General features: G+C 41.6%; 1 protein-coding gene and 1 long non-coding RNA gene across 3 annotated transcripts in view; both read right to left on the bottom strand.

Annotated features, from left to right (window-relative positions):
• Positions 1–135: 135 nt before the first annotated feature.
• st3gal2 (ST3 beta-galactoside alpha-2,3-sialyltransferase 2) lies at positions 136–19284 on the bottom strand. 2 transcript variants are annotated; one of them, XR_014277845.1, is made up of 8 exons: positions 18789–19284; positions 12355–12414; positions 11786–11919; positions 9941–10120; positions 9582–9627; positions 8602–8721; positions 5613–8515; positions 136–4756 (listed from the first exon to the last, which is right to left on the bottom strand). XR_014277845.1 is itself a non-coding variant. In XM_082540917.1 (7 exons), exons 1-7 carry the CDS (start codon positions 19185–19187, stop codon positions 8342–8344), a joined length of 1113 nt encoding a protein of 370 aa, XP_082397043.1. In that variant the 5' UTR covers positions 19188–19284; the 3' UTR covers positions 136–8341. The 2 variants fall into 2 exon arrangements, 1 of the variants encoding a protein (XP_082397043.1); XM_082540917.1 differs by having other exon boundaries at positions 136–8515.
• A 130-nt stretch (positions 19285–19414) lies between these two features.
• LOC309710991 overlaps positions 19415–24869 on the bottom strand; it is a 54719-nt gene continuing 49264 nt past the window's right edge. Inside the window, exons 3-4 of the long non-coding RNA XR_014277846.1 lie at positions 21165–21375; positions 19415–19475 (exon numbers count right to left, since the gene is read on the bottom strand). This is a non-coding gene — a long non-coding RNA (uncharacterized lncRNA). The remainder of the gene's footprint in view (positions 19476–21164; positions 21376–24869) is intronic.

Here is a 24869-nt window from a genome sequence, read left to right as displayed (position 1 = left end):
TATGACCTGTTAAAAGAAGTGAGAGTTGCATACCTTGTACAAGCTTTTGTTGTTTACACTATATCAGCACTGATTTATTATCATTACAAATCCTTTGACCATTTGGCATCACAAACACAGCATCAGGCCTTAACCTCATCTTTCATGAAGCTTTTATTTGTACAATGCCATAAGATACAAAGAGTCTGTTCACATATCATACAGATGTTTGAGTGCAGTAAATACATGTTGTCCAAAAGGTATTCCTACCAAGGAATGAGACATTAAAGCCGGACTAGACAATGACAAATCCATACAGCAATAACGGGAAACCGTCCACATGGAGAGGTCTTAACCCTCCAAACGTTAGTGTTTAAATATCTGACTACTCGTTTTGTTGTTGCGACAGATGCATTCACTAAGCAGCCTTTAAGCCTACTTTATAAGACTGGTGTTTTGTCTAGCTCACTGTAGAGTACTGGGACAACAGCTAACGGAGGTATGTATGAGTGTTGGCGTTACAATCCACAGAGACAGTCTGACATGGGCTGTCTGCAGCTCACTGACTGTTGCTGCTGCTGCTAAAGAGCCGTTTCTGTTCAGTGCAGACCAGTGAACTGATGAGGAAGGAGCAGCTTGTGGCTGTTCCCACCTCAGCAGGCTGGCAGGAGGAGCCGGCGATGTAACGATGCCAACAGCCAGCACTGGCAGTGTTTTGATCATGATGTATTTGTTCCTACAAACTCTTTTTCAAACAGCCAGTGCAATGTCTGTCCCTACTGCACAAAGCTATTCTCCATTACTTCAGAGTGACACAGAGATTCAACCACAGCAAATGGAAAGAAACAGAACGAGGCGAATGAATTAAACTATTAATCCGGCACAGGTTATCTATCATTTACCTCTGCTAGACAACCACAAATTGATCCAATTTTATTTGTTCCTGTCAAATTAAGTAATGATTTAAGATTTATTTTTTTTTGACAAAAACTCAAAATGCTTCATCTGTCCTCATACCAGTGCCTCTAAAGCTCATTTATTAACATGCTGCATCTTGTTTGTTTATCATTAAAGACTAAAACCTGTCTATGGGAACATAGACTGTATATAAAAGATGGGCATAGCTTCAGGTTTAAAGAGAGCGCCAATGGATAAATATGTTAAATTTATCACATTTTTAAGTACCTTTATTGTGAGTCAATGGTCTTAACTGTTAGCTGAAAACATAATGTTCATTTTGCAAATTATGGTTCAAATTAGTTTCCAGAATAATGATGAAGCGGTGTTTATCTCCTGTGCAACGGACACGTGGTGAACCAACGAGCAGTGTCCACCAGATATGGCCTGCTCTTAAAACTGCTGGTTTCAAAAACGCTCATCTCATTCACTAACAAATGAGTGATGTCACAGTGGCTACTTCTTTCTTCTATAAACAGTCTTTGGGTTCCACCCCACCTGAATTTCCTCCACTGGTCCCGCTTCCAAACTGTCTGTTCATATTAATGGGTAGAAAATACGTGGAGCACAAAGGGGTTCAGATTCCATCTTTCAGGGAAAAACAGTTTTCTTACTAAATGTGTAACACTAAAACAAAGCACTCAAAAGCACCAGTCTGCATTATGTTAGCTTCATTAGTTTTCGGTTCAGTGCCCGGCAACAATTTGCCGTATTGCTGCATGGGAGCCAAATCTCCTAATCCATGTTGGTGAAAGCAGGTCAGTCCACAATTAAAATCATTATAACTCAAACATTAACCTACAGTTTGGTAGGTTTTGGTAGAGTTTTCTGATTTTCCCTTTAAAATTTCTGTATGTGACGCTATAAACATTATTGTCCAGCTTCCTTTTTTTCGCTGATCTGGTGTTTTGAAATGGTCTTAGTTCCCTTCACTCATTCTTTTTGATTACCCCATAAACAATGCAGCCAATTCGTTTAATGTGCCTCTGTTTCTATCCACGAAAATGGAAAGTGTGGTAAACTCCCCGTGCAGCGTCACAAAGCTCGATAACATAGTTTCAGGCGATCAGTAATTGGGTGATGTTTGTGGCTTCACCGAGCAGCAGCACATGACACGTGAGACAAAACTGAGTAAAAATAGTCCTGGATGTATCGGGGACCTGGATTCCACTGACAGCACGAACAAATCAGCTTTTAGCACAGGGATGGTCGGGGTAGTCCAATCTAAAATTATTGTATAATTGTATTAAATCAGTCCAGTTTAAACTCAGCATTTTCTGTAAGTCAGCCTCAGTGAGCCACGCAATCAAATTTCACAGCCTAGCACAAGCACACAAGCACAAATTTAACTGAAATGCTGTCAGTTGTTTCCTACAAAGTTACAACACAGAACCTAACCAGAAAACTGGTTCTCCAGGAGAAAAGAAAAATGAGTGTATTGGGTCAGAGAAAAGACCTACTTTAGATCTGTGTCATGTAGGTGGAGGGAAAAACTCCACACTAATCTAGGCTGGTACACCCGAAAGGGATCGCCCTGCCACTTATCTCTTTCTATCACGATGTTCAGGTCTACAGCTGTGAGCCAGGAAGCTGAAAACTGTTTCAATGTCAGAACAAGATCTGGTCTGTTTGTGGGGGGGGGGTTACAGTTACGGCTTTTGATAGGAATGTGTTACACTGCTACCGGAGAGCAACATAAATAATGTCTGCATAAAAGCCACATTATCTCCAAAACAATTTACACATTCATTCTGAATGTGGCAGCTGACGATTTTAAGAAAACACCGAACCAGGCTCAAGTTCACCACAGAAGCAGTACAGTGATACGTCTACAATTTTAGCTGCTTTGTTATCATCTGCATCTGCTGTTTTACACTCGCGGCGTGCTTCAAAACAGACAAGAACAGGACAGGTACCCGCAGAGTCGCGGACTTGAATAAAGCAGATTCAAGCTCTCTCCGTCTGCCGTCTATCTTGCCTCACGAGTATCTACCCTGTGTCCCAAAAAGAAGCAAAGGGCCCAATATGAATTCACCGTGAGTCACGCTGCATCACGAGTTTACATCTCTCCCTCAGCCATCTTTAGAAAACAATGACAGTAAGGAGTGAACACCAGGGGACTTTTGTACCGTGACCAGAAGGCAGAAGAGCGTGTTTCATGAAGGTGTGTGCATGTACAGCTCAGAAGGCACAGTTCTCAGCCAGAAGATGTGCATGTGTGTGCTTTTGTGTGCACGTGTTTGTGGGAAAAAATGGCAAATGGTAGCAGGTGTGTGTTGCCGATGGAGCAGCTGTAGGCGAGAGGATGTCCAGCAGCAGGACAAGGCACGAAAGCATGAGTGTACACGTGTGTGTGTGTGTGTGTGTGTGTGTGTGTGTGTGTGTGTGTGTGTGTGTGTGTGAGAGAGAGAGAGAGATAAAGAGTGTCCAGAATCAGCCACAGCAACACCAAAACATCCTGTAAAATCTGTTATGTGCAAAGAAGAAGAAAAACACTGAAATCAAGTACAATGACAATACAGTAATACACCAACGGAGCTCATATCAGAAGCACAGGCACAGCTTAAAGTGGACTTCTTGTGCTCATTTCCAGCTCCATGTTTGTTGTGTTTTTATTCTTGGGCTCTCACAATAGCCTTTAATGATTTATAGCTCAAAGTAATCTTTATTTATCATATACTGGGTCTTCAGCTTGCCACTGAAAACAACCAGTGTTGGCTCTTTTCCCTTTAAGCCAGCTTTCTTCTGATTAGCTGAGACGAACAAATTAGGCACAGACCCCCCCATAACTGTCTGAAACTGGGTGATTAGAGCAGGCTGAAGCCTTTTTCACCTCAGTGCTTGAAATTTTGGCCATGTTTGATATGAGCATCCACTTCTGTAACAGTATATATATATATATATATATATGACAGAAAATTAGGTAAAGCATAATGGATACTCTTTAATCGTTCTCAGTAAGAATGTTGGTTAAAGTACATGTAAAATGTAAAACAGCTAATAAGAACATACCTCAGTAATAATGTCAGGGGATGATATCCCCGAAGTTATAACAACAATCTCGGAGAGATGTGATTGTTCTCTCACACAGGTCTTATTTCACATGGATGAAGCAGGTGCTGCAGAAGTTGGCGCTCACAGTTCCTACGCAGCTTCTATTGACAAATCTTCATAACCATTTTTAGGGGGGTGTCAGATTTGGTATTTTAACTCAGCGCATGCCACATTATGAGTCACTAAATACACGCTGACTCATAAAGAAAAATATTCAAGCTGTACCTAGCACTTTTCTCACAGAGCAGCATGCTCTATGAGTCTGTCTGTGCTGTTTGCCCTGGGTTAAAATAGGAAGGCCGGATGTGGAAAAATGTGAGATGAAACAAAACAAAAAACATAAAAACACTGCTGGTGAATTTTGGGAACCTCATAGAGCAACAGCGGCGACAGGGCCTGCAGAGGTTTTGTTTCTCTGTAAGCATATCCTGCAGATCTAACAGCCCAGCTCAATGCTTTTTCCTATTCGTAAAACATTAACAAAGCTGATTTAAACACAAAACAAAACAAAAAAACTAAAAGCCATCAGCAGGGAAAACCATTATATTACTACATTTTCTAATTTTAGATGTATGAAAACAGGACACGCTGCTCCATAATGTTGCCAGTGGTCAAAAACTCCACAGGATGCCTTTAACTCTGAATGTTGTTGGTTTCCTCATAAATATTTAATACTATTTTTGAAATATGTAAATTTGAAACTAAGTGTTTAGACCCTTTAAGTAATTTATGACTTACAGTTTGACAACTCACCACTGAATCGAGCCTGTGACTGACAGAAATATTATCAAAGAAATTTAAAGAAAATGTTAAAAGGGGCCATTAATGCTCATTTTCTGTTGTGGTTTCTGCTTGATTAGCAGTTTAAAAAATGTTTTCAATAATTTACCTTATACTGGCCCTTTAAATATTTCGAATTTCCCAGAGGAACCCACCCGAGGGATTAATAAAGTTCTATCTTATCTTATCTTATCTTATCTTATCTTATCTTAAATAGCCACCCAGCGCATCATCTAAATGAAACATTCTGGCCTCTTTGTTGTGATTGGCTGTCTTGCACCCTTGCCTTCTTATCTGGTTGTTCAGTGATGACGCGACGAATCCTACTTCCGGGTCTAAAGTAGTCTGCGTTTAATATGGCTTTTGTGTTGTTAACATGTTTAATGTTATGTATTTTCTTCTATTTGATCTCAAAAAGCTCCTAAAACAGTCAGTGATCACTGTTGACCTCCCTCGGCTTTTATTACCACTAATCATTTATTTAAGCTCAGTTTTTAAAACCTTAGGATGTAACTACAGCCCAGCCCATGCAGCAGTATATGAATGACTAACCTCGTATTGTGGATGGATTATCTCAGTTGTTCTCCTGGCTGAAGTTTGGTCCTTTTACAGCATCCTGCCATGCAATTACATTTGTTCCTGACCACCGAGAACACTCACGTTAACTTTTATCGAGTGGAAAAAAAGTTATCTTGTTTATATTATGCTAACATAGCTGTGTCGCTAGCGGTCACATAGCACATCATTATATACCAGCTAGCCAAACTTCAGTAACCCTACAAACGTCACTGCTGTCTAGTTTTCTGTCTTCATTTATGCTGGAAGTGATAGCAGAGCTGTACGTTTTAATTTGTTTCCAAAACCCCGCAGTCAGGACATGCTATATTGTATTTAGATAGAAGCTAGCGAGCTAACTCCCTGCTAACTTCTAACTCCGTTAAATGTCATAAATTCCGTTTTCATGGATGCCTGGATGTTAAACTCAATTGTTACACCTGGTAGAGCAGAACGCTGATCATTTTATTAAAGATGAAAGACTTTAGACAGTTTTTCAACTCTCAGTAATGCCATAGTGATCATTTGATATATGGACCTGCAGCGGAGTTTAGGCCCAGACACGGCTAGTGACGTCAGACTGAACATCCGGATTGTAGGAAAGCCAGAGCTGTGGCTGACCATATAAGGAAATATGCACCAAGCTGACATCAGATAGACACAAGAGCAGAAAAAAACATTAAACTAAGCCTTTAGAACTGTGTAACATCTGGGATTAGAGCTCACAGCAGTTACTTTTATAGAAGCTTACCTTATTACTTGAAAATTTGGCAATATTTAATATGGGCATCCATATTTGTAACATTATATATATATGAAAGAAAACAAAGAAAAGCACATAAAGTTTCAAAGCCACAGCTCTCAGTACAAATGCTGCGTTTACGATAATGATTCAAATCAGTATAACTGCATTAGGTGCGAGTGAAGAGCGAGTTGAGTTCACTCTGCCAGTTTTTCTTCATGTTTTACAGACCTGCGTAGGAACCCTGAGTACCTTTCATTTTCAGCCTCCACCTCTTTATGACCACATCTCCAAGGATGAATTTACAACCTCAGCTTAAACCAAATACTTTCGCCCATCTACCTCTCCTCTAGAAATGGTCTAGCAGCACATCCTAAACTATCATTTGCTTGTTTTCTTGTTAAAGACATATCAACTAACAATGGCGAATATCACAAGTAAATCACTACTACTTGATGGTGACAGAAACACATTTTTTTTCTAAGGTGATCCTGTAAATCCCTCAAATCAAACAAAGCTAAGCATGAACTCTGCGTTCTGCGGGGGGGTGGGATGTCATCACGATGAAAACAACGGGACAGGATGTGCAGTTTTATGGCAGAGAGGTCAAGTGTAAGGCGACTGGTAGCTCCGCCCCCTCCAGACACAGCTGAAAGTTTTAATTGGTTGAAGAGGGACTGGAGCTAGTGGTTAATGATGCTGAGCTACTTATGAGTTAATAACTCTAATATCTGGTGGAGGTTTCTTTCACTCCATTAAATGGGCCTTAATTTGGGATGAAGTGCTCCGAACAGTTTCTAACTCCACTGAGGTGTGGGAGGTTGCCAGAAGTCTTAGCTTCTCCATCTTTTCCAAACCAGAGCGGTGAGTTTGAGTAGCAATGTGCAAGCGGCTGCACATAAACAGCAGCGACGTGACGCCTTCTTCGTTTTCTGCTTCTCATGCCGGCTTTGTCAGTCTGTTTCTACAAGCCCCAGCTCTTTGTTTTTAGTCCTCTTCTCCCAAATTAGACCTGGACAGACCACATGAGGATTAAACTCGGGGCCCAGACACCAGCATGCCTCCATCCAAACATAAAATCCCCGGAGATGGGCTTTTGGCCTCACCACAGTCAAAGCGTCATTCTCCCAGAACATTTCCTCTCCGAGTCTGAATGTGAATAAAGGCTGTAGCAGGGGCCTGTGGTTGTTGTGGCATTTAAAAGCAGGATGCGGTGCTAGTGCTGCAGTAATCTTTCTGAGTCAGAATGGCTGAAAGGCAAAAGTCTCCATTGTGCTTCTGTGGGTCAGCTGCATGGTGCTAATGCCTTGCTGAGACTGTAAGGACTCTGGGGACTTTAGAGGACAGTCATATGCTATAAACCCAGAGCAATCACACACTGTCTTTTAAGGAACCATTTTACAACCCATCACTGTCAGACAAAGTCCTTATAACACTGTCTTCTCCAGTAGAAACCACATAAATATGAGTTTACAGTGAAAATTGTCAAGATTTGAGAAGAACAACTGTTTATGAAGTGGCCTTTTAAGTTCTGGCGTCCTTTAAATGTCCAACATTACACTTTTGCGTCTGCAACCTCAGCCTTTTCTGAAGGTCTGTACCTAACAAGGGGAACAACAAACGATGTAGAACAACATTTCTCTAGACGCTGACCGTTCAGCTACTGTCGTCTTTTCAGTACATATGATGGCGTGTCTCTGTTATTTATTGAGGATTAGGTTGTCATCCAAGGTGAATATTTCCTCTGGATTTAGTCCAAAAGTGGGACATGTTTTTCCTCCGTTTCCTTCTCCAGCATCCTCCACGCTGCAAACAAAGTCAGTATTTATTGTCATTGGTTAGGTTTTCCTCCATGGGCCCTCATACCTGTGTTTGTACTGTCCTTTGCCTTGACTTTCAGTCCAAACGCAGCCCACGTGAAATCCTGAGCCTTTTGCTTCTAATTTGAGTCTCAACTCCCACTTTTAGAGCAGCGAAAAGAGTCACGTTGGATCTACACAATAGTTGTTCGTAGCTACTTAACAGATGCGACCTGCAGCTCAACAGAGGGCATTCATTTAATATGAGGGGAAAGTGAACGGAGTAAAGTGTTGAGTACCAACTGTGATCACTTTGTCTCGTCTTCCGTAGCCATTTGGTTTTATTTCAGCTGAGAACCTAAACTTGTGCAGGTAAGTGAAAGCAAAAACATGATGTAAGCAGCCTGTATAGTGTCTGTTTGCTGAACCAGCCCTCTAACACTAAACTTTAGATATATGCAGGCTGGTTTGCTGGTTATTTTCCAGGAAAGACTGTGATTTTGCCGGCTTTGGCCAGCCGCTCAATGATCTGGGCTTCGTAGTCTGCGTCGTGGACGCCGGTCTTCCTGAATTCTCCGGAGTAGCGGTTCTGTTCCCAGTAGTGGTGCCAGTTTCCACGGCTGTCTGCACCGAAACCAAACACGTTCACCTAGAGGAGAGCAGAAGTTAAAACAAGACATAGGACACAAGTGCCACGTTGATGCAAATGCAGAGAGAGAAAGAAGAAGAACAGACCTCATCACAGACGTGCAGAGCAAAGAACAGCACTAGCATCCCAGTGGAGGGGTAGCGGCCATGATGTCTAGTCCAGCGGTCGTGGATGTATTTAAAGAATGCTGGGTTGAAGATCTGGACCTGGGTCATGGAGGGACATGTAGAGAAAGGGAAGATACCATAAGATAAAGTCTTATTCACTGTGAAATCAAAGCAAAAGTCCTACAAGAAAACTGTGGAATTTCTTGTTTATTTAAAAGCACCGCCTCGGGCAGCGAGACCTGCAGACCTCTGCTTCAACTACAAAGCCACATCGTTCCAACTTGAGTAAAATTCAAGCTCATTCCTCATCAAAATGAAGGTTGTTAAAGATGTTTGCACTTTAACACAGGGAAGATAACCCCGTGCATATTATAGACGCTGCATATTCCACCGGTCCCACAGAACAAGTTACATTTTAATACTCCCTGCAGTTCTGATCACTGTGAAAGATTCAAGGACTTCTTAAGGGAATGAATAGTAATTAGAAATTTATCATCTACCTCTAGGTGATACTCAAGTCTGCAACAAACTGGGCTTAGAGAGGCTGCTTAGAACCCCATTTACTCCCCCACCCACAGTGGGGGAGTAAGTCTTTTAAATCTATAATTTTGGGTCGGCCACAAAGATGCTGTAAAAAATTTTTTTTAAATAAATTAAAACTGAGTCTCTGACCAGGCGAAGATATTTGCCAAGTCTTCACATGACAGGGATTAGTCTGAGTTTATTTATTTTCACGGATTAAAAATACCCAAAAACGAGCAGATTAGTGAAAACAAAGGAAGGGTTTATAATCCAACTGTAATCCTTCATCAACAATGGGAATGGGGCGAAACAGTTGTAGCAGACCAGGTTCCCTCTTTGTGTGTGTGTGTGTGTGTGTGTGTGTGTGTGTGTGTGTGTGTGTGTGTGTGTGTGTGAGAAAATGGCCAAAATTAATTGCACTCAATGAAAATACATACCTTGTCTTTATCTACTCGGAGGAACTGCTTCACTGGAGCGTAAGTACTGAGAGGGAGAGAGAGAAATTGATTGACTACATTCAATCAGCACTTTATGTGATTGCTGGAGCTATGAATTCTGGATGATTGACAGCTGGCAGATTGTTCCACCCCAAAAACTCTCTGGCTTCTCACATCTCCACTCCACGTGTCAGTGCATGTGTGTTAAGAAAATTTTATTTATTCCCCAAAGATACTCTTCTGTGTGTCTGTGTGCCCTGAAGTCAAATGGCAAGTTTCAACATCCCTGTGCTGCAAGCAGTATTTGACATGTCTTAATCCATGCTTATGCATATCTGCGTGCACGTGTCTCGTCTTACAATCGAATCTGGCCCGTGGACAGAGCGCTGGTGATCCAGACCAGATCCAGTGTTTTGAAGGGAACGAGCACGAAGCTGACGTTGGCTGCCAGGTTTTTGGCACTCTCTGGGTACATGAAGTGGTGAGTGGTGTGGCTGCCCGCGTCTTCCTCGTAGCCCACTGTGGGTGCCAGATTTATCCTAGGAGAGAGTGTGACGGGGGAACAGCGTGAGAGATGAACATCATCAGGTCACAGGCTGTTAGAAATTGGTGTGTGAGGCCTTGGGTTTTACCTCCAGCTGGACTCAAACTGGTGCCAGAGTACCTTCACATGGATTTAATTTCACACTGACTTGCCAAATTCCTGATGCAATTCCTGCTCATGTTGCTGGAATCAATTTCTTGAAGAATGACTTCATGACCTCATAGAGCTCAATATAGATACTAATTTAGGCTATTATGGGTCTATGGCAGATATATTGGTATACAGATATCAGCTTGCGTGTTATTCAGCAATTTTGTAACTGATAAAATAAGTTTGAGAGCAAACAATACAGTTGTTTAAAATGTGCTTAACTTAAATAAAGTAAAAATAAAGCATGTCATAAAAGAAAATGGGCTCAGTTTGTCACACTTTACAGCTGAGGTGATTTCAGTGTTTCAGTGTTTTGCTGCTGAATGCAGTTTGATTCAAGGTCACACAAACAAGTTCTTCACCTATAGAGCGCTGTTCTCAGCGACTGTTTGTTTACTTGTTCTCTACATCATAGCACAGCTCCCATAGCAGTGAAAACACTTTACGTTTATCACAGTCACACTGTATCAAGTACACATATGCAGAGTATACAGTAATGTATATTATATGCAGGAAAATCAGTCAGACAGTAACTAATCGCTCAGCTGCGTTTGAGCCATTCATTGTATTTACAGTAGCTGTGACTCACTGTCTGGAGGAGTGATCCGTTTATGTAAACAGTTGGTTGCACTTGGAATTAAAAAGGTGGCTACTGACTTCACCTTACCATATGCCAGTGAACAAAACAGATGTTGTTCACACAGCAGGAGTTAAAAAGCACGCAGACAGGCGGTGGGTGGTGATAGTGAGGGGGACTTTTGTGGGTCAAGCTGGTTGAAAAACAAATGAAAATCAAAGCACAGCATTAAGAAATCGTAGCAGGAGATGGAAGTTGCAGGCTGCCCACACGGGTCTATTGAGAATGCAGCTCTAATGGATTCCATTGCCTATGGCAGGCAAAAACACATTATATCAGTCACTCCTGCTGAGTGTTTCATGGCACCGGCATGTGTCCTCGACACTAACTCGCGCGCAGTGCAGGAAACTACATATAGCTGTGCTCATGAGCTGGATTGTTTAAGAACAATCAGGCTTTGTGATCCGTCAATGCGGCTCGGAAACAGCTGGGGAGCAGACTGACACAAAAGGATTTATGTGCCTCTGTGCATGGGCGTGTGTGTGAGACAGAGACGCAGCCTATAAGTTCAAATGTCTCGGGACACAAACGCTGGGATTACTTTTGCTATCGCACACATATCTGCTGTTTGCTTCTTTGTAAGTACACCTCCCCATCCTGTACACACATGCACACACAATCTAGATGGCTATGATGATGGAACTTTAATGGCACATACTGAGCGGAGTGAGAATACAGTGTAATCCCCACATAAACTCTTTTTTCTTCTTCCCTCCAGCTGTCTCCCTCCTCTCCTCTCCCTCCTTCACCTCCAAGCTTTGGTCTTACAGCATAATTTTACTTCTTTGAGTCGTGCTTTTATCTAATAGTGCCCTGCATCCACTCTGTTTTGTCTTGCTCTGCTCATCTATCCGTTGCAGCCGTCTCTCTCACCTCATAATGTAGTTGTGATCATCAATGGTTGCGCCATATCTGGCCCCGCGAAGGTTCCCGGAGTTCCCCACCACAGCGCAGCGCAGGCAGCGTCCCGGATCCCACGAGCCGTACGGCGACCTTCCGGGAATCACCTGTGATAAACAACCATGATTAAATCAAGCAGACTGGACCGAAGCTACGGAGGAAATTAAATACATCACAAATACACATAAAACGACCTAAACTGCAGCTCAGACCTGACTGTGAAAATACATGCAGCTCTCAATATTGGGGTGAATTCTTTATGAGAATCTCCATGAAAAATACATGAACCACTTCAGCCCTAAGGGAGCCAGACTAAACCTACATCCTTATGGGAAAGCACTTTAAGTGCTTTGAGAGTCCGAATATAAAAAAGTCATACGGACGCGCTGGAGAGGAATGAGCCAGGTTTGAGATAAACCAAATGTCAAATAAAGACAATCTGCTCCCCCTCCACTCAGTCTTTGGACGGAAGTCTGAATTAATGACTTGGCTGATATGAAAGCACTACGGCAAAGGAAAGATGAATTAATAATATAAAATACCTGGAACAACCTCAGCAGCACCTGCTGGATGCTGTGGGGTTTAAACTGGGGCTGTAACATCTAGAGAGAGAACAAGAGAGAGAGAGAGATAGTTAGGATGTGTAGTTTCTCCTCTGCAGACAAATCATATCTGACAAGAGACTTTAAATTTAGTTACATTCTGTGTGCCCGTGTGCATGTGTATGCATGCACTCGCCTGCATTCAAGAGAAAATAAGCAGATGCTTGTGCCTAAGTGTGTGCGTGTGTGTTTAGGTAACAGCTACGTGTCAGACTGACAGGATGCAGTCAGACTGTGGTCAAAGGAGCTGAGGCATTGCCGTCCACATGTCAAAAACAAGCGGAGTGAGAAAATCTTTTTAAAAAAGAAAAGAAAGCAAAGGTTGTTTCAGAGTAAATTATTAAAAAAAAAGATTTGGTAAATGTAAAGGTGCACAGAAGAGGAAAAATAAGATCTAAACATAGCTCAGAGAAAGATGAAGAGAGGAGGAGAGTGATACAATAGGTCGCTCTTAAGCTAGCTGTCTGTCAGAGGATTAATGGATAAATAACACCATAAATGTGAAGCTACTGGTGTTTTACATTGAAAAAAAACACCCTCAGATTAAGTTCCTGCCTTTGGCTACTGTGAAAATGGGTTTAATGCATTGTTCATCAGCTTGTCAGAAAACATGAATAATAATCTAAGCGCTTTAGCTTAAACAGAGTCCATTATAATTTTAATGAGGAAGGTCACTTAGAAAAAAAAATAAAGCACGGCACCTCACAAAATTACCATACTTAAAAGCTCCACCATTTTACAGGGCACATTTGAAATGAGCACAGAAGTATCAGTCTACCCTCTGACCTGTGGCTGCTGACTTTTGAAGCCGTTTTAATGTGAAGCCTTAATAGCTTTTAAACCGGTGAACTTTAAAAAGCGCTTAAACCGTCTTGGCATGTTTGTCCTCATAATAAATTATGGCATTTCAACACATGAGACTATGGTAAGAGACCATGGGCGTGACTACTTCTTGAGTCCTTGAGCGTGCAAACTAGTTTCATCTATAGGCGAAAAAAGTGACAGCAGCACCAGCAGAACAATCTGGGTGTCACCTGCCACATGTGCAAATATTAATTTCTTGGTAAATGATTTGGTAAATTTCACTTAATCAAATACTTAAAAACAAAAAACGCCCCTCCAAACACTAACCAGATTTTCATCAACCTCAGCTCTGCTTTGGTTTAATGGTAATTTTAAAATGTTAATCGCTTCCAGCATGTTAGCATCGTGACATTAGCATTTAGCTCAAAGCATTGCTGTGCCTAATTATAGCCTCTCAGTGTTGCTAGCATGGAGGCACCCTTCATTTTTAAAGCTTTAACTCACGAAATGCCCGTTTTTTAACTTATCCTTTAACTTCAAAGCTTTCTTGGGCAGGCACCAGTCGCTTTACATCGACAAGTGATCTTAAAGGGCATGAAGTATATTGAAGCCACATGTTTACAGTTAAGAAAAAAAAATTGTTTGCTTTATTCATGTCAGTAAGAGTGTTTTTCATTTCTCTGGATCACGGTTTGAGTGCCCTTTTGTGGTATGATGATGCTTACCAACTAACAAACAGAAGTTGTCCAATTAAGAGGCAAAAAATAAATCCTGGCTCATTTGAGCATCTGCCAAACCACACAGGCAAATGTGCAATCATGCGTGAAAAGATAAAACAAGCACCTGCACAAATGTAAAAAAACAAAACAAAACAACAACCTATAAACAAAGAATGCAGTTTATGGCATCCTATGGATATCCATCGGGGTATTGGCAGCTGAAGCATGGCTCCTCCTATCCATAACCATCTTTTCTCTGTCTCTCCCACACACAGCAATCTTCATTTTCACACTCCTTTGTCACCCCTTCCTTTGCACCCACCAGTGCCCTTAATTCGCTTCTTCCAACACAGATCTCAGTCTTCAAGATTTTCATTCATGCATCTTCTCTATCAGCCTTTTTGCCCGCATGTCTAACTCCTGCTCTTTAACTTCCCCTTTCCGCTCTGCCTTACTGCTGCTCCTCTTGTCTATCTTCATCTCCTTTTCTCTCTGGGTTGCTTGTGCACGAGGCAGATCATAAGCCCTGATCAGAGTCCACTAATCTTTCTTTCACACCTTCTGACTTTGTTTCTCTTGCTGTTGCCTCTCTGCTATTGTGTCTTTGTCTCTGTTTTTTCAATCCTCCTTGATCCATGCATCCCTTTGCCTTCCTCGGTCTCTGACTGCATACACGATGCCAGAGCCAGCTTGGCATTCGATACCGCTGTTGTTCAGGGGCTACTAATTTTTGGCGTTTGTTTTCTGGCAGCATAGCTGGATGCTGTCGAGCTTCCTTCATGTCAGCCGTCTTCTGACTCCCAAAGTTTCCTGGCAACTGCATCCAAGGAACTCTAATTTTTCTTTTTCCATTGAAACAAGATTTCACTGCTGTTTCCAGAAGCCACATTAGATATTCAAAATCAGCCCTGTTATAAAATTAGAGACAGATGCCCAGTGTGCAAATTTTAAAAGAAATTGTAAAATTACCTTAAAAAGTACAATTATAACATTGGAGAGTTTGTGTCTACAGCAACAGACTGAAATGCTTAAAATGTTTCTTTCACTGCGTGCTTGCATTGTGCCTCTCCTGAGGCAGGAGTACACATTTGCACATTAGGTTTGATTGAAGAGGTCCAATCACGAATACGCATTAATCGCTTGTTTTCATTTCTTTATAGCGCTGCTATTGGATTTGGGAATAAAAGAAAGTCGACCAATACTAAAAACAAACAAATCAAATAACAAAGGAGAAGTGTTTTTTTTCACTGGTTGCATCGGGTGCATAGACTTCCCATAACAAATCACTTTTGGACTGAAGAGGTTCTCTCAGAAGAAATAAAAGGAGGTAACTGACTAGGGAGCAGCTACACAGATGATCCCTACTGTGAATTGCTGAAGTCTGCCTCATAAAAGTCTTTACCAGGAAACAATGTCTTTTTCTGTTTTCTGATTCCCAAATGCAAGGACTGTAAGTCATCCTTACTTTACATTACAGCGCTCAAAGATAATACTAGCTCGAAACACAACCATATAAACAGCAGGCAAGACACTAGACAGCAAGCCATTATTACTCTTGAGGTCTGTGGCCATTCCTCTCTCCATTCTCCACCCAGCCATCCATTAATTCCTGTTAAGTTAAAATGGATGTATTGATTAGAGAGTGGAAATCTGCTGACTGCAGTGTGAGAGAATAAATATTGTGTAGTTGCTAAATAAGGCTTGCCTTTTAGGTTTGATGTCAATTCTTTTGAAAAAGTCAGAATTCACGCATGACTCAATTAAAGACTCTGGAGTATGTCTGCGATTGTAATTCTCAGCAAATTTCCGCACAACTAATTCCAGCAGTCCAACAATTCTTGATTGTGATATGCAGGGTTTCTCTTTTCAAACAGATATAATATTCTAATTAAGTTCTAGTCAAGTTTTTATTCTCCGCAGTACCCTCTGCAGGAGAGGCCGCATGAATTTGAATGTAATTATTTACATGCCTTGTGATCACTCTGGGCAAATTGTTAAGCTTCATTCAGGGTGCTGTGACATTTTTCTACTCTAAATTTATGCAGACAACACGTAAACTGGCACTTTTCACTGTGTCTGCAGTAATTCAGAAACAAGGACAGCTGCCTGTCTACAACACTTATCTCTCCAAAGCCTGGTGAGTTGTCTTTGCCTTCATAGGAGGCTAATAAATATAATTTACATTATGTTCATTCTTACAATATTTTAAGGAACATTCTAAATTTAGAGAAAAATATGGAAACTCTCTATGAAGTTTCCAAATTTAAATGTTAAGGTATTTTAAGATAGGTAGAGTCCTCCCCATTAGCATTAGCAATGATTTTAACATATCTGCCAAAACTACACTCCAGACCTCAAGTTAAGGGGTCTTCAAGGTCAGGAGTTCATGGTGCCAAACAAACACACAAGGTATATGCTATATATTAGAAATCAAGCAATAACAACATTACATACGTGGTGTAACCAACACAAGTCGTTCATTAAAATGACTGCCTACAGTGGTCAAGCAATGTGACTTATTGGAAGTCCATTAAAAGCAGATGATTACATTTCTGGACTAATTAAATTCAGAAACCACATTTGATATAATTAAATTCATATAATTTAATATAAATGTATTTTAGATCTGCCCATTCCTTTCCTATCCACTCCCCCCCCCCCACGCCAGTTCATCACCACCCTGTTACCCTGTGTGACCTAATGACTTGGCAGCTGTTGGCCTGTGTTTGCAGTTTTTTGCCATTTCAGAGCTTAGCTGAGGATTCGGCTTTGAAATAAGAGTCTAACCCGGCCACTGAAGGACACTAAACTGGATGACACTTACTGCAGATGCACACAAACACATTTGCACTTAGATTTGAGTGGACATAGAGAGACAACGCATGTACGTAAATAGTTACAAATCAAACTAAAAGGAGGCATTTACATAATGATCCTTTAAGTGCTTCCTGTGTCTCACACTTGACTAAAAAAAAAAAAACTCATTCTGGGGTTTGTTTGTTTGTTTTTTACACATTACTATAAAACATTTTAAGGAAAACCCAGAGGCCAACCTTGTTTATTTGTTCCACTTTTCCACAAATACCATCACATATGACTGGCAGGGATACTTGAGAAGCATGTAGGACTTGTAAGAGGGGGATTGGTTGGCTCAGAGATGAGGCAGGATGAGGAGGACAAGATTATTATGTGTTACTCCCCCTGTGTTAGTGTTCTATAAACTTATGTCTTCCATGTAACTTGCAGCTCCCCACGCTCTCTATATACATAAATAGAAAGTGCTTGATAGTGCTCCAGACAGTGGCACAAAGTTATTTTTGTTTACTGTGGTTCAGAGGAGAATGATGCTATATGCTGTAGTATAATACATGATCTTATTATTGTGTTTCGCTTTATGAAGTTAGAAACATTAAATCACCCAAACGCAGTCTGCAGATTTAGTGTGAAGTATGCAAACCAGGTGTTTTACTCCAAAACAAGTAACTAAACCACATATACAAAAAACGCAGCATAGCATTTATAAGTAGAACTTTAAATTTCTGATTTGGAAACTTCTACAATTTGCATGAACTTGTGGTAGCATGCACTGGATACCAATTTCCCTTCCAGTCAGGGACATCTGACCCTGGAACACTGAGATAAAGGGCTAAGAGCTCAGACAGGCGGTGGAGAACTTATTGCCCTTACTATTGCTGGATTTTTCCATGAATAATTATGAAAGTGAATTCAGATCCTGGCTTTAAATTATTTAATTGCTCACATGTAAATATACCAACAATCAAATGAAACCATTGTAAACATTATAAGTTTACCTAATGAAGTTGTTTTAAAGACTGTATGACACTGAGGGTTTCTGCCAGGAAAACTGTGGCTGCTGTAACTCGTGGAGGGATAAGTCGGCATTTTAATGAACACAAGTGAACGAATAGCTCAAGAATGGACAAAGTATGACTTCATAACATTTCTTTCTGGTTCCTTATGACTACGTTTTTAAAAAACAATCATTTAAAGTATTTTTACATGTGTGAAAACAAGAACGGTATGCTAATAAGACACATTAACTAACTTAACAGCTGTAGCATTTGTTCTAGTGCTTAGGAGCAGTGTGAGATTTAGCTCTGGCAGGCACAAACCCTGCTAATATTAACATCACATTGTATCAATCACGTATGGACAAACTATTCTGTTTGTATGTTAATTATAAAGCCAGACACTTAACATAACAACAGGAAGCAGTGGAATCAACTACGCAGGCTGTGTTCAAAATTCAACTAAAAGTTCATTAATCTTAATCTTATATCTTGCATGTTTATTCTATAATGGTTTTACAAGGGATTATGTGCTGTCACTTAGAAGGGGGCAAACAAACTAACACGATAACACCTGTTAATCAGTGAGCTTTAGAAGAACTGCTAAGAAGATTTTGTTTACTTTGGAAATGCCATGCTGTCTCCAGCCTTCCAGTCTTTGTGCTAAGCTGACACGCTCTTGGATAGAGCTTAATATTTACCGATTAGGAGCAATAAGTATATATGCAAAGAAGCTAAGCTATTAAACTTGTAGTATATTGAGGGCATAGGCTCTTTGCTTTATTCGAATATTGAGAAAAAAAAATCAAACAGATGTCAGGAACAAAACAAACTTGCACATGTAATAATGCGTCACCACACCTAATATAGTACAGATTTACAAAGATGTAGGAGCCCTGGTTGTGGAGGTTATTAATTTTCCAGACTTTGAGATATGTTACAATAATTTACTGCTTTAGCTGATGTGAAAAAAAACAAAACAAAAGAAAAACACTCCAGACTGTTACTAACTTACATAACTTTAGAGATTAAAGTTACTTACCACCCACCAGTAGTAGACATCAGAGGGTAACTGCATGTTGTCTCTTGTCCAAACAGGAGAGATATCCGGGTCGTAGTTTTCATCGAACCAATCAGAAACTCCAGGATCCCCGACACAGCGCTGACAGGCACACGTCTTCTGCTGTGGGGCATCAGGTGATGACAGGCGGTGCGCACCCATGTAGCTGGGCACGAGCTTCACACGCCGTGACTCTTCCCACCCGGGTGGTTCCAGGTAGTTGAATCCGACGCCCCCGCGAAGGGACACGGACAAGAATAGGGAAGTGAGAAAGATGAGAACCAGGGAGCCGAGGAGAACCCAGATTCTGCGGGAACATCTCACTCTGCCTCCTTTCTCTGATCCACCTCCTACCCCAGTACTACCTCCACCTGTAACCATCCCTCCACTTAACCAAGGCCTGAGCTCTGAGATTCTGGGAGCTCCCCTGGATGCGCCCCCGCTCCAGGACCCCCAGCCCCAGCGTCTGTCCCGGTGCAGGGTGGAGGACGGTATGCGGCCCCCCCAAGGCCATGTCCCCACCCCTGGGCCTGCCACTGTCCCCAGCCCACAACTACCTCCTCCTCTTCCTCCTGTGCCTCCACTAAGCAACCACCACGGTCTGGTCACAGTGACTGGGACGAGCCCCTGGCTGCCAGTATGGACCACACAATCACTCCCTTTATCGGTCTGTCAAAGACACGCACAAACACACACACAAAAATACAAAGGATAGTGTCAGAGTCGATCTGTCTCACAGTCAAGCTGTTCGCTCACCGGAGCTCCTACGCTTTCTCTATGTCTCCCGCTGGATTCTCTCTCTAACTGCTCCACAGCCATGCACTTGTCTCACACACTGAAACGCCTGAACAGACACGAACACACACACAGGAGTCGCCGCTGAATCACACACAACTGGAGCCAGACTGCTTCAGAGGTCCTTTGTTTTCAGTGTGAGGTGATCTCTCTTTCAGCTTCGAGTACAATCCCAGCGTATTTGCACCTTTGTATCTTTCGTCCACTCCCTCCTCTTTTGAACTTTATAACTTTCCCTTTCCTGGCTTCCTCTGTCTGGATCTCTGTCACTTTTCCCTGCCTCTTTTTATTTGATTAACTGCAGTATCCATCGTCAGTGAAATCCAACAGCTGGATGCGGCAGGTCTTTCTCGTTTCCTCTGCCATCTGTGTGAATGTTGAGCTTGGCCGCAGCGCTGTGCTTTCTCTCTCCCCTTTCTCTCTGTTTGCACTGAAGCGACGTAGCCAAAGACAGCCAGCAGACTAGTCGAGAGCGGTGGAGAGAGGGAGGGAAGAAGGAAGGAGGAGCAGCAGAAGGGAGGTGGTCTGCCCTGAAGGGTGTTCCATCACTGCTCTAGCCACCCTTGACAATAAAAAAAAAAAATCCAGTTTTTCCTTTATTTTCTTCCTTTTGTCTTTCTATCAAGTTTCACCTCGCCCAGTGTCACCCTCTTTCAAGGTCTCTCCTTTTTTTCTTTTACCTTTTTCACTCCATTGTCTGAATCTGCCACTGAGGAACGCTGAGCTACTTGACTGAGAACAACTGCGTTAAGATTAAAGCTCTCCTCTGATGTGGCTCTTCTTTACGCTCTCCTCAAACACAACGTCTTAAAAGTTAGTATAGAAAGTTTCAGTTCTTTGTGTGTTATGATGAAATTGTAATGAAAAAGAAGTGTATAAAAAAGAACCCTTTGCGATAGTTTTCATCACACGCTGTAAAGGAATACAGCATTTCCTTCTATCACCTCACTGATGTTTCACCAATTTGGCATCCACAGTTCAGAAATAAAAATCAGTCAAGAAGTCCTGTCACTGTTCATTTCAAACTGGTACAGATGTCAGATTTTTATGATGACTATTTGTCCATGGATGAGGCTGCGCCGTGGAAAGGCGAAAGTGGTGGATGGAGTGAGGCGCACAGGGCGTGATGGAAAAATAGACAAAACCAATCAGCCCCAAATCTCATCTTCTCTCCAGCTGGCTTTGAGAGGATGACGGGAGGAGGGGAGGGCGTAGCATCTGTCCTCTACCCCAGACTATGTGTGTATGTGCACATCTTTATGCCTGTGATTTAATGTGTGTATGGTGCAAAGCTAGGTTTGCACACCGTCTGCCAAATGCACTAATTTAATTGTGTTCTACAGCTGTGCCAGTGAGTGTGTGTTTGTGTGCAGATGTTTTTGTGCATGCTCTGTTGGCTAGAAGCGTGAGTTTCATGGGGCTGGTGAGCTTAAGGTGGTTGCTGCTTAGCTCTAATCTGTTAAACTGTAATCTAAGGTTAGGACCCCTGCAGCGCCCACTTTATGCCAGCTGTCTGCCCTGCTCATGTTCGTTAGATGCCCTAAAAACACCTGCTTTGCTCACCTGCAGAGAAAGTTATGCTTCTGTATTTCTAAAAAGCAGATGTTAATGTCTAAGTGTCTCTGGATCTTTAAACTGCAAATCATTGGTTCCAGCAAAGCTACGAAACTGGTTATTTCATGATCAAATGTCCGTATCTGGTTTTGTGCAGTGTTTCATAACTTTTAGCTCCCATGTCCAACAAGAAGTTTCACTTCCTCTTCAGCTGGAAGACCTGGAGAAACAGAGAAATAGGGATAAAAGAACGCCATTAGTCTCATTAACCGCATCGATATCTTTAATCTTCCTCTTTGATCCACTCACTTCAAGCCATCTCATTTAACCTCTTCCTTATTTCTGCTTTCTCTTCTCCCTTTCTTTTCATTCTTACTTTGATTCTGCTCTTCTTTCGTAATTTGTCTTTCAGACATTCACTCACTACAGACAAGGGCGAACATTTGGGGAAGGGGGGGACGAAAGACTTGGTGTCCCCTGTTTCTGAGTGTCTTGATTGGAAGTGAATACATTTCAAAATGTCACTATGCTGAACTGGAAATGCTGAAACAGACTGACAGCATACAGATTGAAAGAGCGGGGGCAGAATACTAAGCAGAGAAACAGGCCCCTCATATAAACAAACTCCTGTCATATCGGCTGTCTTCTGTGTTTATTGCTGCTGTACTGGATGATCGCGCATCTGTGGCACATTTACTAAGCTCAATATAAAATGTCAGGTTGCACAATTTTGCATCACAGCAATATTTCAGTGTAGATGACTGAGAGAGAGACAACTGAGGCTACAGACTAATTAAGTCCTGCTCATTAAGGTTTAAACTCAGTGGGGTGTTTGGACACATTTCGCCCGTGTCTGGGAAATGACACAAAAAAAGCACAATAGAAAGTGTTTCTTGCTGGCGGATTGGTTAAACAAAAATATTTTTAGAACTGCAATGTTTATTCGTCCTGTAAGAAGGCGGCTGCATGAGGAAATGTGAGTTAAACTGCCTAACGTCATTGGCTCTACAGAAAGATTAGCAACTGAATAATCACTGTGGGGGATTTTGGTTAAGCTTTTAAACTCTTGAGTTGATTCTTGCTGTAAACAACAATGATAATAATATTGAAAATGATAATTAAAAGACACTGGACTGGACTTCCAGATGAGTACTTTAAATTAAGGCAAGAATGCAATTTAAGAAGGAAATCAGAACGGAAGCCACATCACATCTGTCGTATTGTTGTCGTGTTCATTTTCTGCCATTTCACACGCTAAGCCTTCAGTGGATTAAAAAAATCTAAAATAATCAGCAGTGTAATCGGCAAGTGGTAGCTGAAGCCCCTCTCTTGCATTTTCTCAAAGCCAAACCTTATAGCGGTTCATTATAAATAAGGAGGGACATCATTTGGGAAACGAAGGGCTGCAAATTCTTATTGCATATCCCAATATGTAGTTGTGTAGTGGAATGCTCTCCTCTTTGTCACCTTTAATTATAAGGATGTGATAAATGGAGCAAAGCTTGCTAGCCAGAGTGAAGTAAGCAACACATTTAACCTGCTCACTCTAGTCACATAATATACCAAACACAACCTCCCAATTTGGCTGTCTATTTAAGCTGCACACTTCCCACCTCTCCCTTCATCTCTGCCTGCTGTTTCAACCCCTCCACTGCCCCAGCATCCATTTGTCGGCTTCAGGGGGGACATTTACTCATCTCTCCCCAATCTTATGTGTAACATGTGCGAGGAGAGATGAGCTCGGAGCCTAGACACCGATATCTGACTACTTCTGCTGTAATAACTGAATCATTTGAGGTTATGAGCAGTCTGACTGAAGTAATTATATGATGTGATGTGTGTCTGCTTCTCTTTTGTGCCATCAACCTACCAACACACCCACCGAGCAGCCAACGATCATTTTCCACTACTCTATTTTTGATGCATTGCCATGGCAGCCAGCAAGTGATGCAGAGTTGTTACAGCAACACAAACCAGTCCCCAACCTTGACCCGTCTAATCAGTGCAAGAGAACTAGGGCAGACTTTGGTTCCAGTTGACATAATTTTTCTTTCTTGTTAAGTTGCATTTCTATATTTGCTGTATACGTCCACATGCTTCTGTGCTAGAACTTTTTCATCTTATTTTATAACTTGGTCTTTTTATTTTAACTGCACACCCACTTGTTGGAAAAGTGCATTAATAAACAACACACATATGCAGCTGTATAGAGCTGGCACAGGTTCTAACATCCCAACAAGCTGCACGTTTACAGTATGGTGTAGCTGGTCGGCTTTTCCACACTTGTTCGAATTCATTTTTCAGGTTCCCCTATAAATTCTTGTTAGAATTCCTTCCATTTGTCACTGAAAGCCAAGGGAAACAATTAATTTGAGCATGAAGCTCGCCTCTGCCCCTTTGGCTTTAATGGGAAATTCTGCCAATGCAACCAAGAGCATTCTTTATTGTATCTATTACTCATTTCGGAGAGAGAGGGAAGGACAAATGCAGAAAGAGCTCCACCGTGGCAGCTGTTAGTGAAACAGCTGTCAGGATTTTCCACTGGATTTCCCACGGTTATCTATACTGTCCTTTAGAGTCCACACAGCTGTCAATGAAATCGCCTGTTAAATGATTCACTGCATCCAGTTTTCACTAAACAAATGCATGTTTCTCCTCAGTTATTGCCGCTTATCGCTACGCAAGACAACACGGTTAATGTATGAAACATTGATGCCACAGAGTCCTGCTCATGCTGCAGCTCAAATGTTACGTTTTTATGTGCACAGACACATCACCTGTCTGAGTGTTAATACATTTATACACCTGAGGAGCAGCTTTCAGGATGTGAACTTGACTTCTGTGATTTGTATGCTGTCCAGTTTTTGTACACTGCCCTGCTTTCTGAATGCTAACACTTCTGTTGCATTGATTTCAGTCCAGCTTTAATAAGAGCACACCACTTTCAACTGTCAATCACCTCTCCCACGTCCCCCACCTTCGTTCTCTCTATTTTCTGCTTTTGGCACAGCAATTTCCCTGTCAAATTCCTGCAAGTCTGATGCCATCTCAGTTTTACAGCTAGCAATTATCACCCGATACCTCCAGTCACCCTTCTTTCTGTAGCAAAGGCTGTGAACAGGTGTCAGAAAATTTCAGTGTTTTTCTCTTACACTGCCTCCTGTTCAGCACGCTAACCTATGATACCCTGGGTCTAGTCAATCTTGTTTATTTCCTAGGTGAAGTTGTCCAAAGATTGAAGAAAATAATGACTAACACAAAAACAAATCTACGCCCTTGCAAATAGATTTTAGAGATTTATTGTTCAAAGCTGAGCACAGATGCTCCACAGTCCATGTAAGTGGCAGACAGTTCTCTATGTCCTGGCAGCAGCTTCATGTCACATTTCAGTGGACTACTTAAGAACAGTGAATATGAGCATAATCATTAGTATTAACACTGAATATGTGCCCCAAGAAACTGACAGCTCTGTTCAAGATCTGTATTAACTGAAAATGTGACAATTTTTTTTAAAAGTTGCTTCATTCACAAATTCTTTAGGTATATATTAATGCAGATTATGGTGATGTGCAAAAGTCTTGAATCACCAATCATGGAAAATGGAAAATTGATGCAAACATATATGCAACTACAGTATGCGGTGCAAAAACAGAGTTTGTACAATTCTAATAAGCTTGAAAGTCAATTCCAAGTCCTTGATTCTTCAGCACAGCC

The sequence above is a fragment of the Aulonocara stuartgranti genome (genome assembly GCF_965226115.1).
Source record: "Aulonocara stuartgranti genome assembly, chromosome: 7".
In the NCBI taxonomy this organism is placed as follows: domain Eukaryota; kingdom Metazoa; phylum Chordata; class Actinopteri; order Cichliformes; family Cichlidae; genus Aulonocara; species Aulonocara stuartgranti.
This window is presented reverse-complemented; position numbering and strand designations above follow the sequence as displayed.

Bases quoted from the DNA above. Each gene is read 5' to 3' on its own strand.
- st3gal2 (XM_082540917.1), bottom strand. From the start codon at position 19,187: ATGGTTACAGGTGGAGGTAGTACTGGGGTAGGAGGTGGATCAGAGAAA. The intron at 12,415-18,788 runs GTAAGTAACTTT...TTCTCTCTCTAG, and splicing joins ATGTCTACTACTGGTGGGTG to ATGTTACAGCCCCAGTTTAA. The intron at 8,722-9,581 runs GTATGTATTTTC...TCCATGACCCAG, and splicing joins TCCGAGTAGATAAAGACAAG to GTCCAGATCTTCAACCCAGC.